This window comes from Parasteatoda tepidariorum, chromosome 7 (genome assembly GCF_043381705.1).
Source record: "Parasteatoda tepidariorum isolate YZ-2023 chromosome 7, CAS_Ptep_4.0, whole genome shotgun sequence".
Classification (NCBI taxonomy): domain Eukaryota; kingdom Metazoa; phylum Arthropoda; class Arachnida; order Araneae; family Theridiidae; genus Parasteatoda; species Parasteatoda tepidariorum.
Window position 1 is genome coordinate 12,391,659 of NC_092210.1, and position 16,629 is coordinate 12,408,287.

The following is a 16,629-nucleotide window of genomic DNA, read 5'->3' on the forward strand; positions in this document are numbered from 1 at the left end:
GAAAATGGATATTTAATACATCAAATAGTTTCTGCCTTCAATATAGCGATAGAAGGAAACGTAAGGAAGTAATAAATGCCTTAATCATATGCAACCAAGCGAGAACGATCCTCCCTTTATAGCTGCCAAATTTGCAAGTGATGATTTTGCATGGATCATATAATTGAGATTTTGGGAAATTTCAGTTTCAATCCTTAAGTACAGTATTCATTTTTTATTTCGCGAGTGATGATTTTGTATGAATCATAATTGAGATTAGGAGAAAATTTAGTTTCAATCCTTAAGTACGAAAGCATTTGTAAGCGTATTGATTTGTTTTGTTTATTTTATTATTATTATTTTTTTTACATTTATTAATATTTTTATAAAGTTCAGGTTTAGGACCAATTGAAGGATGCGAAGCATATGTCGTTTATACGGTTGCCACGCATATTTGGAAAGAAATTTCCTGTGCTTTCCCTGAACATATTTTATGCACAATACATTAAGCGGAAACTAACATTCAGTGTGCTCTATATTAGGATAACTAAACTTACAGGGTGCGTAGCCAAATCTTTCAACAAAAAATAAGACCTTTTTAAGTACTTTTTAATCACTCAAAAAATATTGCAAACAGTATATACATTAGCAAAATGCAAAATAATTTTCAAAGACTTTACATGATCATGATAAAATAAAAATTTAGTTTTTGCCAAAAAACTCTTTTCATGATTATATAAGCCATTATAAAATGATCAGGAGATTTTTTGCTTCGATATCAGAAGGTGTAAAATGGCGCCTGAAATTGAGAATATCTTGCAAAATGCAGCAGAATTGCACTTGAGTATTTCATCAATTATATAAATTGATTGGCGCTTCCATGCAATATGGACCGACGGTACGCCGAAATAGATTGTGGTTGAGTGAATTGTGAAAACGTTGAATAGAACAATGTGAAAAGCACGCTTTTGCATAATACGTGGCGGATACAACATGGTAAAAAAAAAAGTCTCATTTTTGAACAGAGAAAATTAAGCACTTTTTAAAAACACCCAATGAAAAAAGCACCTTTAAGCACTTTTTAAAAACGATACGCATCATATACTAGTTTTATCTGCTGAAAACTGAATTAAGGTGGCAGATTTCTTTGATGATGGGATTCAAAAGCTAGTGACACGACTAAACAAATGTTTCAATGTGACTAGGTTGAAAAGTGAATAAATGTTCACATTTTAGTTTTTAATACAATTTACGTTCATAAATAAAGTTTATCTTACTCCATTACAAAACGCTTCCTACTTAAAAATTGACCCTCGTAAATGAAATAGTATAGCTGATGAACTATCATCTTTAAATATCCCATAGAATTCGCTTCCCATGGATGCAGTTTGAGAGGTAGGCATTTTTAAAAAACAAAAATAAAATTCTCTGCATTTTCTAGGTTTTCCCTGTTTGGTAGCAACACTATTTAAATAGGGTTAAGTTTCACAAAATTTGCCGTAGTGTATGTATGGATATAGGAAAAATACTTTCATTACCAATGAAACTGTTAACAAAAATAGGCCTGAATATAGTAGAGAGCAGGGACTGATTAAATTTCTGGCAAATAAATTAATAAACAGTGACTTAATCTGGCAAGCATTCTGCTCTTTTTCTTTCCAAGTACAGATATGGATCTCCGAATTTATCTCGTGAATATACGTAAAAATACATTTTCATTTATTTATTTTCACCAACATTTAAAAAAAAAAAAAAAAAAAAAAAAAAAAAAAAAAAAAAAAAAAAAAAAAAANAAAAAAAAAAAAAAAAAAAACTCCGAAGCAGGGTACAGTTTAGTCATGTAATTAGTTTAAGAGAAACTATTGCCAAGTTAGTTAAAAAGTTAAATTAATCAATGAAATACTTAAAATATGACTAAATAAAAAACGAAAACTGATCACAAAGCAAAATAAAAAACGTACAAATTATTTATCTAACATTAATTTTGATTGATTGCAAGCGTTTTCCTATAAACTAACACTTTTAATGGATTTAAGTCTAAAGCAGGTATAATGTCTGAAAAGAAAATTATGCTAAACAAGTCAAGAGAGCGTACAGAATGATAGTATTAAAGGACCTGATCCATAAACACAATCAATATCTAAAAGCCGTCAAAAGAAAAATCGGAAATCGAAACAATGCACAAATTGCTTTTAAGCGTTACCTCTCTGCATTCCGCTTTGAAGAATTGAAAATGCAACAGAATCGTTACAAATCCCCTCTTTTCTCACTAAATTTCCCATTTCAAACTGATTCAAAACGCGCCAGATAAACAAACCGATATAACGACGAACCCATTTCGATATAGCAGAACTTCCTCTTAAGACAGCTTTCTACAGTGAAATGATTTTTCCAACTCCCCCTCCCCCCTCAAACCTTTAATATATAATATCGACAAAGAGAGAAACTAGACTGTAATAAATCAAACCCGATTTTCTCCGTTTGCTGCTGTCCCCCTTCCCCCATTTAGTAAATTCTACCAATCCCCCTTTTCACCTCGACCTCCCCCCCTTACCGCCTCACAACCGGAATCAGAAAGTCAATTGGAAATCAGCATTCTGAACATAAAAGCAGGGAGGCTTTATCAGGGAATTGGAGAAAAGCAATTAATCGCTGCAGCGGTAAAGGAAGATGCGCGACCCGAGGAGAAAAGGAGAAAGATGCGGAGGAGCAAGAGCAATAATCCAGTGGATGCTAAGGAGAAGCGAAAGGAAACTCCTTCGCTATTAGCCATGGTCGGCGACTCTTTATCTCTCCCAGCCTGCTCTCCTAATTACAATTAAACTTTGGTTTCCCTTTGTAATCAGGCAGCGGGCCTCTATTTGCTCCGGGGGAATGGGGAAAGTTAGAGCATCCTCCTCCTCAGCATCCTCTTCTAGGATGCTCAAGAGCAAAGGATGGGGAGAAATGTTGTTTCGGAAAGAGAGAAACGTCGTGAAATGACGATGATGATGGGAAGTGTTTCGAAGCAATCTTAACCCACTTCGGTAAATAAAACACGAGAAAGCTGGTGGTGGGGTGGGGGAGTAAGAACAAATTTCGAAATTCAAAATTGAGGATTTCTATTCCCTTATTGTAAACAATGAAATTACATAATTACACGAAGCTTATAGTTTGGATATTGAATGGAAAGGCGGATAAATGCTTTAAATTGCAACGATAATTAAACTTAAGAGTCATTCGTGTTATCAGCACACCAGTTGAAGAAATCTGTTCAGCAATTTCAGAAAGGCATGTTTTGGAAACTAATTTTTTACTTGTTAACCGACATAAGCATGTTTTTTTTTTTTCTTTCTGCCATTGGAAAATAAAAAGTTCAATTTGTGGATTCCCGATACTTATGTTATATGTCCTTCCTCATTTAATCACAAGGTGTTAATTTTAACTAAAGCTTCTCGAAATTTAATTCTTTTTCACCACTAAAGAAAAAAAATACGAAGAATAAATACAAATAAAACTGTTAACTAACAACATTCATAAAACATGACAAAAACGTTCCATCGAATCCAATTACCGAGCAAATAAATTCGCTCAAGTGCGTATAAAAATAGGGCTTGTCTCCAAATTGCAAAAACCAAATATTAAAAATAAAGGATCATGTAAAATAAGCTTCAAAACGGTTGTTAAAAATCGAGCTTTTGCATTAAAAGTTACATTTATCAGCCACTAATAAAAAACTACCAACTAAATCTTGAACTCAAATATACAAATGTTGAATGCAATAATTTAAGATAAATAAATAAAATATAATAAAATATATTAGTATAAAAAAGATAATTTATAAATTTAAAAAAAAAGTCTAAACTTTTTAATTCTGCTCTTTTTGGATGTATTCTAATTTAGATGTCTATTTTATTATTAGTACTAGAGGGAAGGAAAGGAATTTTTCGGAATTCTTTTTACCTAAATGTTTAGGTTATTTCTTTTTTGCTGAAACCTTCTATCTGAGAATGAGATTAAAAATTTCACAAAGTCGTAAACAATTAAAAGTTACGATAAATTAATTCATTGATGTACTAATATCGTTCCACTCATGGAAATATAATTTGAGCCAAATATCAACATGAAAAAAATAAGAATGACTGCGTAGTGATTAATTATCAGAAAAAATATATTCAGGTTAAATACTCTGAAAACAATTTCTAACTTATTGGCCACAAGCAAGAACTTGGCACTAAGATTATTTGAGACAGTTTTGAGCAAGCTTGCATCAGAATACTATTTGAGACAGTTTTGAGCAAGCTTGCATCAGAATACTATTTGAGACAGTCTTGAGTAAGGACCTCGCATGAAAATACTATTTGAGGCAGTTGTCAGCAAAGACCTATGAAAATGCTATTTGAAACAGCTTTGAATAAGGACCTCGCCATAAAAAAGTACTATTTGAGGCAGTCGTCAGCAAAGACGTATCAAAATGCTATTTGAGGCAGTCGTCAACAAGGACCTTGCATCAAAATACTATTTCAGACAGCCTTGAGTAAGAACCTTGCAACAGAAATCTATTAGAGACTATTGTCAGCAAGGCCCTTGCATTAAAATGCTATTTTCGACAATCATTAGCAAAGACCTTCTATCAAAACCCTACTTGAGTTAATTTTCAACAAGAACTCAGTATTAAAATGCTATTTAAGACATAGATACTAGCAATGGCATTCACGATTATAAGCTCCAGAGAAAACGAGAAAATCCAGACTGGTTTTTGAGGCGAGTAAAGATAAGTAAAATAAGATTTCCTGACGTTTTTAGTTTAAAGTTACAACTATCCGTTTTATTACTTTAACTTTGCTAGAATATTTTTAAAAATGTAAACTATCAGAAACAATACCTGCAATATTTATCAAAGAGAAAAAATAACAAGGGTTCAGTGCGTTATAAAAAAAATTCCTCAGAGCAGTAGCTCCTACCTGTCATTAAACGCTTCAACTAAGGAAAAATCTGATTTTTCTCCTCACTTATTTACTTATAAATTAATTATCTTTCAGAACGTCATCGCTGGTTCATTATAAGTAGCGCCACAACCGCTTTTGACTTTTAAAAATCCCAAATTCCGGAGAATAAAGGCTTTCGTGCTAATACTGGCTGACATTCTGCGCTTAGAGAGGCGGCAACACAAAATGTTGACGCTGATGAAATAATAAATTTGATCAGTGTCAACATCGGGGTTACTTAAGGATTAAATTTACAGCGAGAATGATGATGACATACTTTTGGGAATCCTTCGGAGACTTGGCGAGACTTTGCTACGAAGACATGAGATTTTTCAAGCTCTTAACGATTCTTTCCACGAGACAAAAGAAATATCGATCCTCTCTCCGTTTAAATGGGAAAAGGACGCCAAATCTAAGTTTATGGTGAAGTCTGAGAAAAAGCAACGGCAAATTTAGAGGCGGTAGGAAAAGCGCAGTAGTTCTATTGTAAATTTTATGATAATTGCTTAAATGGGAAAAGGACACCAAATCTAAGTCTATGGTGAAGTCTGAGAAAAAGCAACAGCAAATTTGACGCGGTTGGAAAAGCGCATAGTTCAATTGTAAATTTGATAATAATTGAAGACCGCGAGGGAAGAACGGTTTAAGTCCACAAAAGCTGATTCGGGAAAAAACCGGTTTTGAGCCTGGAAATGAAGATTTTTTTCATTAAACGTCCCATTTCACTGTGTAATAATTCTCGGGAGGACAGATTTTTCAGACTAATGATTAGTCAAAACTTAGTAATCTTCAAAATGCAATAGATGGCAATCTGATCGTTATTTTTATGAAAAATGGACAAAAACTGGGCTTCCTCCTTGAATTGACTTTAATTGACAAGTAAGAATTGATGGTAAAATGACCGCAAGTCAAACTTATTTAAACTGAATCAATCACATTTCATCATAGGAATTATGCGTGAGATTTTGTTTGACTCTTTGTATTAAGGAAATGCATACAATGCGATATATTTAGTAAGGATTTTTTCATAAAATATTTTTATAATATTTCAGTAATAGAATATAACTTTTATATAAAAATTTTCACGCGGGACATATTTTTAATCAGTTTCCGCAAAAAAAAAATAAAAAATAAAAAATCAGTTTTGAGGATACAGTTACATTTAAAAAAAAAATTATAATAATTTTTTCTTTAAATTCTATAAAATTTCGTCTGAGAGATGACGTAAAAAATCGGAGTAGTTGTACATACATCAGAAAAGCAAGGGCATTATCTTTTTGGTAGTAAAAATTATTTTAAAAGAAATTAAGTAAAAATTGCGAACTACTTACTCTTTAGTTAGATTGCTGTGTAAATAAATTTGAACAACAACAAGTGAAACAACAAGGAACACAATATAATTTAAACTTAAATAAACAGAATAAACTATTACAATGAAATGCGAATCATGACAAAAAATTACTTTTATTTTAGTTTTTCTTTTAATTCATTTATATAGTAAAAAAATAGCCATATTACGAATAACAGGAACTAAGCAGAGCACATTCTACGAACATTAGAAATAAGCCCATCAAAAATTACTAGCAATTGGTGAAAATTGAAAACAATAAAGAAAATTTTTAGTGATCGAAATATTCTTTTTTGACAGATGAACAAATCAACTGAAGTTATCAATTCCAAATTAAATGAAATTATCAAAGCACTTAAAGTGATATCTCCTCCATCGATAATTTTTTAGATACTTTGGATATATACAAGATCTTGATCAAAAAGAACATCCTTGGCTCGAAACAATAGATGGACAAAAAGTTTCAAACTAAGAAAAATGAAGAATCGCTTAAAAAAATAAATTACAGATTTCAATCCCATAACAATTGATAATGGGGTATTGTTAAGCTGTGATTACGCAAAGTACTCATTTAAATAGTTTAAAAAAAATAAGATAGAGATTTTTCTAATTCGACACAATTATTTTTACACTGAAAACTCTGCCAATTCTGATAACAATAATAATAAAGATAAATGATTATTTTTTTTTTAAATGATTTTTATCGATTCCGAAATCTAAAAGTAGATTTATCACATCAAATAAACTATTATGTATACACGTTCTCGAATATGTATACGCTGCCATATATTATTAACTAAGCGATAAATGCATGTTGAGTTACTTTAAGTATTGCTACATCACATATTTCCCCCTCTTTTTAAACGTCTTTTAAAAATTAAATTCACACCAATTTAATTTAATTATAGACAAAATAGAAGAAAAATGGGCATTTCAAACCATTAATACATATCAGAGCAAAAAACATCAATTTTCAAAAGTTTTCTTTTATTTTATTTTTAATAATGTGATTAAACTCAAGGACAGTAAATTGTCCTTGAGTTTAATACCTTATACAAATGTTTTTAGGCAAGTAATATTTTAAGATATAAGAGTTAAGTTATGGCAGGAAATGCGATTTTCATTAAAAGAAGTTTGAAAGAAAGTTAATTAATAAATGCGATTAGGTTTTTTTTTTATTAGCATTATAAAATATTCAATTGATAAAACTTAATGCTATTCTTAATTATTACATAAAAAGGTCAAAACAGAAGGGAAAAAAAAACTTACATTTTTTTTATTGTGTATTGAAGAATATTTTTATAGCGTATTTCTTCGCATTTTGGAAAAGAAACAAAAACCACTACAATCAAATAATAAGATATTCATAAGCCGTAAAACTGTCCACAAAGTCCCTTGAATCGAATGCCTTATCGTTCGTATTATTTTTCATCACAGTCAAAAATTCAAAGCAACAAGGATGAATTGAACTATATTTTTACAAAGGCAGTCGTCTTTTATAATCGGAGTTGTACAGTCGAACCAATTCTGAGTTTATACCCATCAATGTTCAACTCCTTAGCCTTGTAATTTTGAATACAAGCCAGAAGACAAGGAAACTCCGGGATCAAACATAGGGAGAAACTATCCTTAGTGGAGAACCTTTTGATAGAACTATCGCGCTTCTGCGTTACGTGGAGAGAAAAACCACGAAAACTTTCCATGGTTAGCCCGGACATCAAGGGAGCTCTAACCCATGCTTTGTCGAACACAGGGGATATTTCACGTCCGCACTGTGGTCGGCGCGAGTCTGGTGCAGAATTCATATTGACCAACCATCCCTGGGATTCGAACATGGATCATCTCAGCTTACAATCCCCTGAGCTACCAAGGCTTAGACAGTCCCCTTTGTAATACGTATACAAACAGAAAAAAAAGTCAAATTATTTTTGAAATGATAAAAATGTCTAACATATTGGACGCTTGTTCTCAGAGAAATAAATAAAAAAAAAGAAGATAAATACAGTTACAGTTAAAAACTATCAAATTAAGACAGACTTTGAGTCTATGTTAGAAGACTTCCTTCCTACACTTCACAGTAGATTACATGTTAAAGGGATCGATCACTGTTAAAAGCAGTTGTACGTCTCAAAAATCTAGGGCTCTTTATATTCCATATTAACTAATTTCAACGCAAAAATTAGCAAGCACGTGAGTTAGGTTAATCTAAAAATCATTTTCAAAAACAAAATTTAATTAATAAGATAGAAAATATATTTAAAAAAATAAAATAAATAACATGACTTTAAATGCACCAAAAAGTTCATTTAAATAATTTGAAAAAATTGCGATGAAGTTCGCTATGTTTGAATAAATATAGTAAAAAAAAGTTCGGGTTGTTTCATATTTAGTCTTGAGCTAAGCTTTTAAAAAAAATAGTTATAACAGTCAATAATATCTCGTCATCATAATACCAGTCAATTAACTATTATTATTGTAATAACTTGTCATTATAATAATAATCAATGATAATAACAGGTGAATAACAATTTGCAGAATTGAAAGTTATTTTCATCTTATTATCCCTTTTATACATATTTCACAGGAAAAAGCAGATATTAAAAAGAAAGATATTAAAATGAAAATACATAACATATATTAAAAAGAAAAATGGGTTTTATTTCAATTTTTCAATTATAATTAATTTTATCGAACCTAAATGCTTTTGATTAAATTAAAAATAAAGAGATAACAAGTGAAAATTGTCATTTTTAAACTTCTCAAAACCAAATAGCAATAAATTTTTAGCATCAAAAATACATTTTTCCCCATTTCATTACTTTTCTGAGTAAAAATGAAACAATCTCTATTCTAATAAAATTTTACATATTTAAACAGTTCACTCAAAACAGTATATCCACCAAAAAAGAGAAAAGAAATACTCTAATTCATTACGCAAATAAACACTTATCAGCAAAACAAAACAAACAAAAAATCACAAAATGCTCAACACATGAAAAAAAAAAAAAAAAAAAAAAAAAAAAAAAAAANAATAAAAAAAAAAAAAAAAAACATTTTACTTTTCAATTTTTTAACAGTTAAAAAAAAGGGGGCAAGAAAATCATTTTTCAGAAAGCTTATTAGCCCTACGAATTTACAGCTCCCTTTTTTCAAACATTCCCCCAGAGCTAAAATAAAAAGAAAGATACACAAGCATTAAAAAAGGGAAAAGAAAGTCTTGGAAGGGGGGAAAAAAAGAGTAAATTTTACAAAATAAAAAAAAAAAAACGGTGGATACAAAAAAATAAAACAGGGCGCGAGAGGCATATTGGACGCAAATACACATCCATACATCCATTCCCCAGGAAGAGGTAAGGAAAAAAAAAATAATCCACTTAGGGGGGGGGGGCAGGGAGAGCAAAAAAAAAAAGAGGATGAAAAGTGTAAGAGCCTACTTACGTGTCTGTCTTCAGAACTATGAGCTGCAGAGGCGATCGATTCCGGGGTTTCCATGGACACCGCAACAAAGCACACACACAGAAAAAATAATCCAGGGGCAGGGGTGGAGGAATTGCAAAAAGTAAAAAAGAAACAAAAAAATATATTATAAGGGAGAGAAAGTTAGTGGTTATCTGAAAAAACGGATGTTCCTCTTACCTTCTGCAATCTCGGGAACTCCGGGAATAAGACAGAAAAAGGGGGACAGGGGGAAGAAAGTGTTACTTTTATTATTATTTTTTTTTTTACATCATCCCTCCCTTTCCCCCACCTTTTTCCTTCTCCATCGTTTTTCTTTCTCCCTCTCAGACAAGGGCGCACCAATGAAGGGCGTATATTTTAGCCCGTGAGTAGAAGAGGAATTATTTCTCAGAGGGGCGCGCCCGTCGACACCCAGCGCTTATCTCCGAATTTATCACTCAAGCGGAGAGGCTGATGGAGCACTTGATACCCGAAATTATCAATGGAGAAAATTCTCACAATAAACTCTCCTTGGCTTCATGTTAAGAATATTTTATGCTCAAGATATTTTTTTATTCTACCTTATTATTAAAGGTATAAAAGATATCCTTAATAATTAGAAGATGAAACGAATATCTAAAAACATGACTATTTGATAAGGGTTTTTCTAAGAGTTAAGTCCTCAAGGTACCATAATGTCCATCCCGAAGGAACCATAATGTCTATACTGAAGTACTAAAATGTCTATCCTGTACATAATAGAACGTCTATCCTGTAGGTACCAGAATGTCTATCCTGTATGTACCAGAATGTCTATCCTGTAGGTACTAGAAAATATATCCAAAAGGTACCAGAATGTCTACGCTGAAGGTACTAGAAAGTATATCCAAAAGGTACTAGAATGCCTATCCTAAAGGTACCAGAATGTCTATCCTGAAAGTACCAGAATGTCTATCCTGAAAGTACCAGAATGTCTATCCAGAAGGTACTAGAACGTCTGTTCTGAAGATACTAGAATGTCTGTCCTAAGGGTCAAGCTTATTTAAATTTAATTGTAGGCTAAGGTATTTTAGAAGCTACCCTGTGTTTAAGAAGAAAAAAAAACTAACCCAGGCTTAAGTAACTAATCCGCCTAAAGATTTCTGCAAAGAAAAACATAATTTGTGAGACTTGCAAAACAGGACTTAGCAAATTGTACTAACTGTGGCATCAAATTTTGAGACTACTACGTATTTGAGTGCTTTAAAACGAAATTAAATGTCAAGGATTGGGAATCAAATTACAAGAAAAATTTTAAAATTATGTCCTAGTCGTAAAGTGATTTTAAAGCTAGACTAATTTCAACCCAAATAAAACTTTTTATCACATTACAAGTGGGAATCCAAGTTCAAAATAATCATTTCTACGTACACATTTGACTAAAAGCTGATTCTGCAACCCTTGATTTAGCTCGAATAACTTTTGCAACACGAAAATGCCACGGGCAGTTCACCAAGTCAAATTTTTTTGCCTTCTTTTAAAAATAAGTAAAAAATTAGAAAACTTTTTGCCTATTTTTATAATGAGATCTAGAACTATTTTCATAGTAAAAATAAACGCTTGCTCAGTGAAAAAACTCAAAACGAGAAAAAAACAAATCACATTTTATTTTACATTACATATTACATATTGCAAAAAGGCTTCTCACATTTCACTTCAATATCAATTTTTTGTAAGATGTTCTTCTGACTAGCCACAGTAATCACTTTCATCCATGCCAAAGGGATACTAAGATTGCAGGGATGATGAAACAATGCCTAGGCTAGGATTTAAAATTTTAGCTTGTCAGTCCCAACATTAATTATTTATAAAATATTAATTATTTAAACAGCTGCAAAATTTAATTTGGGGGTAGGTTTTTTTTAAATTTTATTTATTTATTTAATTTTTGATTGCAGAAAATAAGAGAAACATGGTACAATACAATTTCTAAAATTCATAGATTTAAAATATATGAAAAACAAAATTTACATGGACTATTTATTTAATAAAAATAAATGCATTCAACAAGAAATGCTCTATTTTTATCAGATTTATGACGAGCATTAAAAAAATCGGCTGTCAATTAAACACTCATAAACTTTAATGACTTTTCTATGTTCGACAATTCATGTGATCGATTTAAATAAGTAAATTACAATAAAATAAAACTTTTAAAATACAAAATTTAAAACTAATATTAAACTCACAAGACGCAATTATAATTACACTTAGATACCGTAATGATAATTAAAAACCATACAATAAATAAATAGTCCATGTAAAATTCTTTCAAATGTATACACTATAGAATAAGAAAATACAAAATATATATATATATATTTAATTTAAGCCATACGTAGAAGTATTTTCGTATACATTTAATAACACTTTTCTATCAACTTAATAAATGCACATTAACTTTAAAATTTGATTAGCAATTTTCATACTCATAATTAAAAAAAATTTATATAGTTTTCCCAAAAAAGAAAAACAAAACTATAGATTGCCTCAGTTTTCATGTAATTCAACAAAGTTTTGTTTTTGGCAATAGTTGCATAGCAAGCAATTAGACTATTAGCACCAAAAATATTTAGGGAAATAACGGATATGTAATTTCGGACTAAACACTAAATTTTAATAACCATCACAGTTACAGCAAACAACATCCACTTTAAATCATTTAAGTCTATGCAACTTTACATACATACATTTTTCCCAGTTTTAAAGAAGAAATAAAATATAATTTAAAAAAAAAAAAAAATTCCTAAATTTTGATAGTTAGGGTTGTGTATATGACGTTTTCTCAAGTCAAAACGTCCTCTTCCAGATTAAGAAGAAGAAAAAAATTAGTTAAATATTGCCTCTCCTTTTTCTTACTCCCTTAAGACAACTATTGCATGGTAATTTCGGTCCATTTTTAAGGCATTAGCGCTTCTCTGCAAACACATAACCTTACATAAAATGATCGCGAAGGAAGGTGAGGTTGGTGGTGTGGCTCAGAATAGCTAAAGGAGGAAAGGGGGGTGCAACCAAAAATATACGAGAGATTGAAATCGGATTAATCGGCCATCGCGCGCTCCCTCTCATTAATCTCGGGTAAGTGGGCCATTACGAGGCCCCGATAATTAGTCCCCGCGGATGAATACAGTCACGTGACTTCATCCGCCTAGCGGCATAATGGCGGCAAATTATAAGCCTGCACCGAGATTAAATTTTCCCCTCCCTGTGTGTGGTGGTTATGCAAGATCCCCTGTCGGCTTTTTGCATATACCGCCAAAACATTTCTCTTACGCGCTTTCTAAATTGGGGGGTCGTTCACGTGATGCTTACCATATTGTTTAAGGATTTGCCTTAGGAGTCCGTCATTTAATAACTTATAAATAATGCTTTGATAAAACTTGGGAGATGTTAAGATTTTTACTGGCGTAGAGCAGTGCATCAATACGGCAGATCAAGCTACGCGGTAGCCATGCAATTTTAAATCAGACGACTCAGAAGACAAGGGAACTACTGGATCAAAAACGACTTTTTCTCGGAAACTAAATTAGTCTAATGGAATGAAATACCATAAGAACCAACCACCTTAGGTGGCAATAAAGAGGTCTTTACATCAATTATCTATTTATCTAACAGCCGATCCAATTTTTGAGTTTACGACTACAAAAGTTCAACTTCGTAGTCTTGTAATTTTGAACCCAATCCAAAAGACAAAGGTACTTCTGGATCAAGCATTGTGAGAAATTTACCTTAGTAAAGAAATGTTTGATGGAACTAACCCACATTTGCGTTGCATGTAGAGGAAAACCTCCCACGGTTAGCCTGACAACAAGGGAACTCGAAACCATGATCTGTCTACCACTAAGGATATCTTACGTCAGCACAGTGGTCGGTGCGAGCCGTGTGCGGAATTTGTATCAACCAGCTATCGCTGGGATTTGAACCAGGTTGACCTCATTGGGAGGCGATACCCTGAGCGGCCACAGATCATTTCTCTTACATCGGGGTTAATTTGCTTCACTGAAGATGATGAAAAAATTAATATCCAAAATTCGAACCTGGGCTGTTTTAAGGTAAAGTAAGAACTCTAATCCCTAAGCCATACCGACTAATATTTGGCGCTATTACTTTTGGTCAAAAATCTTGAAAGAAGTTAGAGTAACTAGTATTTAACGCCTCGCCATAATTGCCGCACGAGGCATTAAAAACCAGAGAGAGAGAGAGAGAGCGATAAGTGAAAACAAAAATGATTTCATATTATACACAAAAACGTCTAGTGGAAGCCTGATTGTTCTTTAAAACATATTAAAGTTAAAAATCCTATTTTTCTCAGCAATCTACGATTTTTATTTAGATCCATAAGTTCTTTGTTAGATACTGGACCAAAAGCTTTCCGCAACACACCACAGTTTAACGTCATGGATTAATAAAAAGTTCAGAAAAAATTAATAAATATTTATATACTATTATTACACTACACAAGACCGCTATTATTACAGTAACTCAACTAGCATTATTCCAAAAATGAAATGAGAATTAAGATTTTTTTTCTTATTTCAGGATTTTGGATATTTTTTTGCACTGTGTAATAATGTGCGTTTGCATTCAACGTTTTTGCAAATACCATTTTAAAATCCTTCATTTTATTATTATTTTTTTTAAGGTTTAATATGAAAATGTCCAACTTAGGACGAAGGAAGAAGATGCTGGTGGTTAATGGAATGCAATTTAAATATAATTACCATCCCATTTTATGCCCATGCTTATATTAATTTCCATTCATAATTTCACGTATCTATTTTAAAACGGATTTCCAGATAATTAAATATATAGTTAATGAGACTCACCGGAGCTAGATCTCTTCTCATCTCTGTGGTCTTTAAGAGCGGCAGCCGATGAAACAGCAGCCGATAGGTGGGCAGCAGGGCCAGCGCCCGCTAAGGAACTCGAAAGTGCTAACAGACCAGCAGCACTACTTGGAGGAAGTGTAGGAGGTTGGAGCCCCGCCATGGCTGCCGCATGAGGCATCATAGGCAAGGGCGGTGCATGCGCGTGTGGAGGCAACTGTTGGGCATGCATCTGTTGCTGGAAAAAAATTACTTATATTTAAATTGCAAAACTAACACAAAAATATATCAATTATTAAGCAAGTATACACTCGGAAATATCCCGCTCACACTTGAACTAACAACGGTAGTACTTTAAAGGAGTGTCTCTGTTACTGTGAATGACCGAACCTCAAGAGAATGTCGACTTTCACCGATGAATGCCAACAATCAACATAGTCACTTTGGTGAATGTCGGAAATATTTGCTATATCCGATTTGATATTAATTTATTAGTTGACATTATTGTATTTATTCAATATTTTAATACCTGCAGATTATAGATCAGGAGAAACATCACTGTTCGGGGTACCGGTTAAATGCATACTGGGAAGGAGCACTTGACCTGAAAAAAGCATTGATGTAGGGCATACCGGGCAGTGGCACTGAACCTTAAAACTCCAGTGTAGAGATTACAGGACAATGACACTTAACTGGACTTAGTATACATTGTATACTTAGTATACTCGGACATTGACCAAAGCGACTATGTGATTGTCAACATTCACCGGTGGAAATCTACAATCACCAATTTCGGTCATTCACAGCAGCATCTTTTCCAAATTTACTCAAAGGACAGAATATTTCAGTTTTATCTCGCTGACCGGTAAGGTTAGCAATTTGGAATATTGGCATAAATAAATTACAAAATTGCGACATTTTGACCTGGTTGTTTCTGATCAATGCAATTACTCTGCACAAAGAAACATATTTAGAGTCTACACCTATTTTAATCCTACTACAAATCTTAATAGACGGTATATTAATAATAATAACAAATATTAATAATAATTAGATACACTACTGCACCAGCAAATTGATAAATTGGAGGCGGATTAGATTATAAAGTACTAAAGATAATTTGGCTTAAGCTTAAATTCACTTAAGTGTCACTTAAAACCTTCTTTCACTAAGCAGGGGTCTGTCCAGACATTTTGTGAAAGGTCCGTTTTTCGTGAAATTGTGAAAAAATTACTCGCATTCTTTCAACCAGGGTCCGCTTTTATGAATTTGTGCAAATAGGGTCCGTTATTGCAAAAAAAAAACTTTTTCAAGGAGTTTTTAAATTGTAAAGACATACAAGATTATGCTCAACACTGTAAAATTATAATTAAAAAAATTAAATTTTAAAAAATAAACAACAATTGCTGCTTCTAAATTAGAGATGCAACATACAAATATTTGGTATTTAGCCTATACTGCTGAACGCAGAATATTCATTTCGGACGAATAATGGAAGAATCGTCTGCCGAAGACAAAACTTAATTCGTTTACATCCATCTTTCTTGTTTTCTGCCCTGGAAAGGGTTTATTCGATTAACAAAATAATAATGAAGATAAACAAATTTGTGAAGGGTCCGATTAAAAGAAAAATCATTTTGTGAAGAGTCTGTTTTAAAGTTAAAATATTTTGTGCAGGTCCGTTTTTATGAGATTTTTTAGGTCATCAAGTCCGTTTTTATGAAAAGATATTTTGTGAAGGGTCCGTTAACGGACCCAAATTTCTTCTAAACAGATCCCTGCTAAGCTTTAATAAGTAAAAAAAATTAACCATAACAAATTCACAATGACATAACCGAAAATATCTAGCGAGTGCCCGGTAGTAGTAACTATACAAAAAATTTGTATCGAATTTAGGGTTAGAGTCAAAACTTTTTTTAGTAAGGACAATCAGATGTCAATAAATTTTACCTTCTCACAGGACGTGTTTCGCAAACGCATCCAATTCCTAATTACATTTTAAAAAAATGTTTAAAAAACTAAGACATACTTA

General features: G+C 32.2%; 1 protein-coding gene across 14 annotated transcripts in view; it reads right to left on the reverse strand.

Annotated features, from left to right (window-relative positions):
- LOC107445501 (transducin-like enhancer protein 4) overlaps positions 1–16,629 on the reverse strand; it is a 164,754-nt gene that overhangs the window by 37,124 nt on the left and 111,001 nt on the right. For 8 of the 14 annotated variants that reach the window (XM_043042565.2, XM_043042564.2, XM_043042563.2 and 5 more), the window contains exons 7-8: positions 14,598–14,835; positions 9,733–9,755 (exon numbers count right to left, since the gene is read on the reverse strand). In XM_043042565.2, the coding sequence (XP_042898499.1) occupies positions 9,733–9,755; positions 14,598–14,835 (261 nt within the window). The remainder of the gene's footprint in view (positions 1–9,732; positions 9,756–14,597; positions 14,836–16,629) is intronic. The other 6 variants (XM_071183081.1, XM_043042562.2, XM_071183079.1 and 3 more) reach the window with 1 other exon arrangement.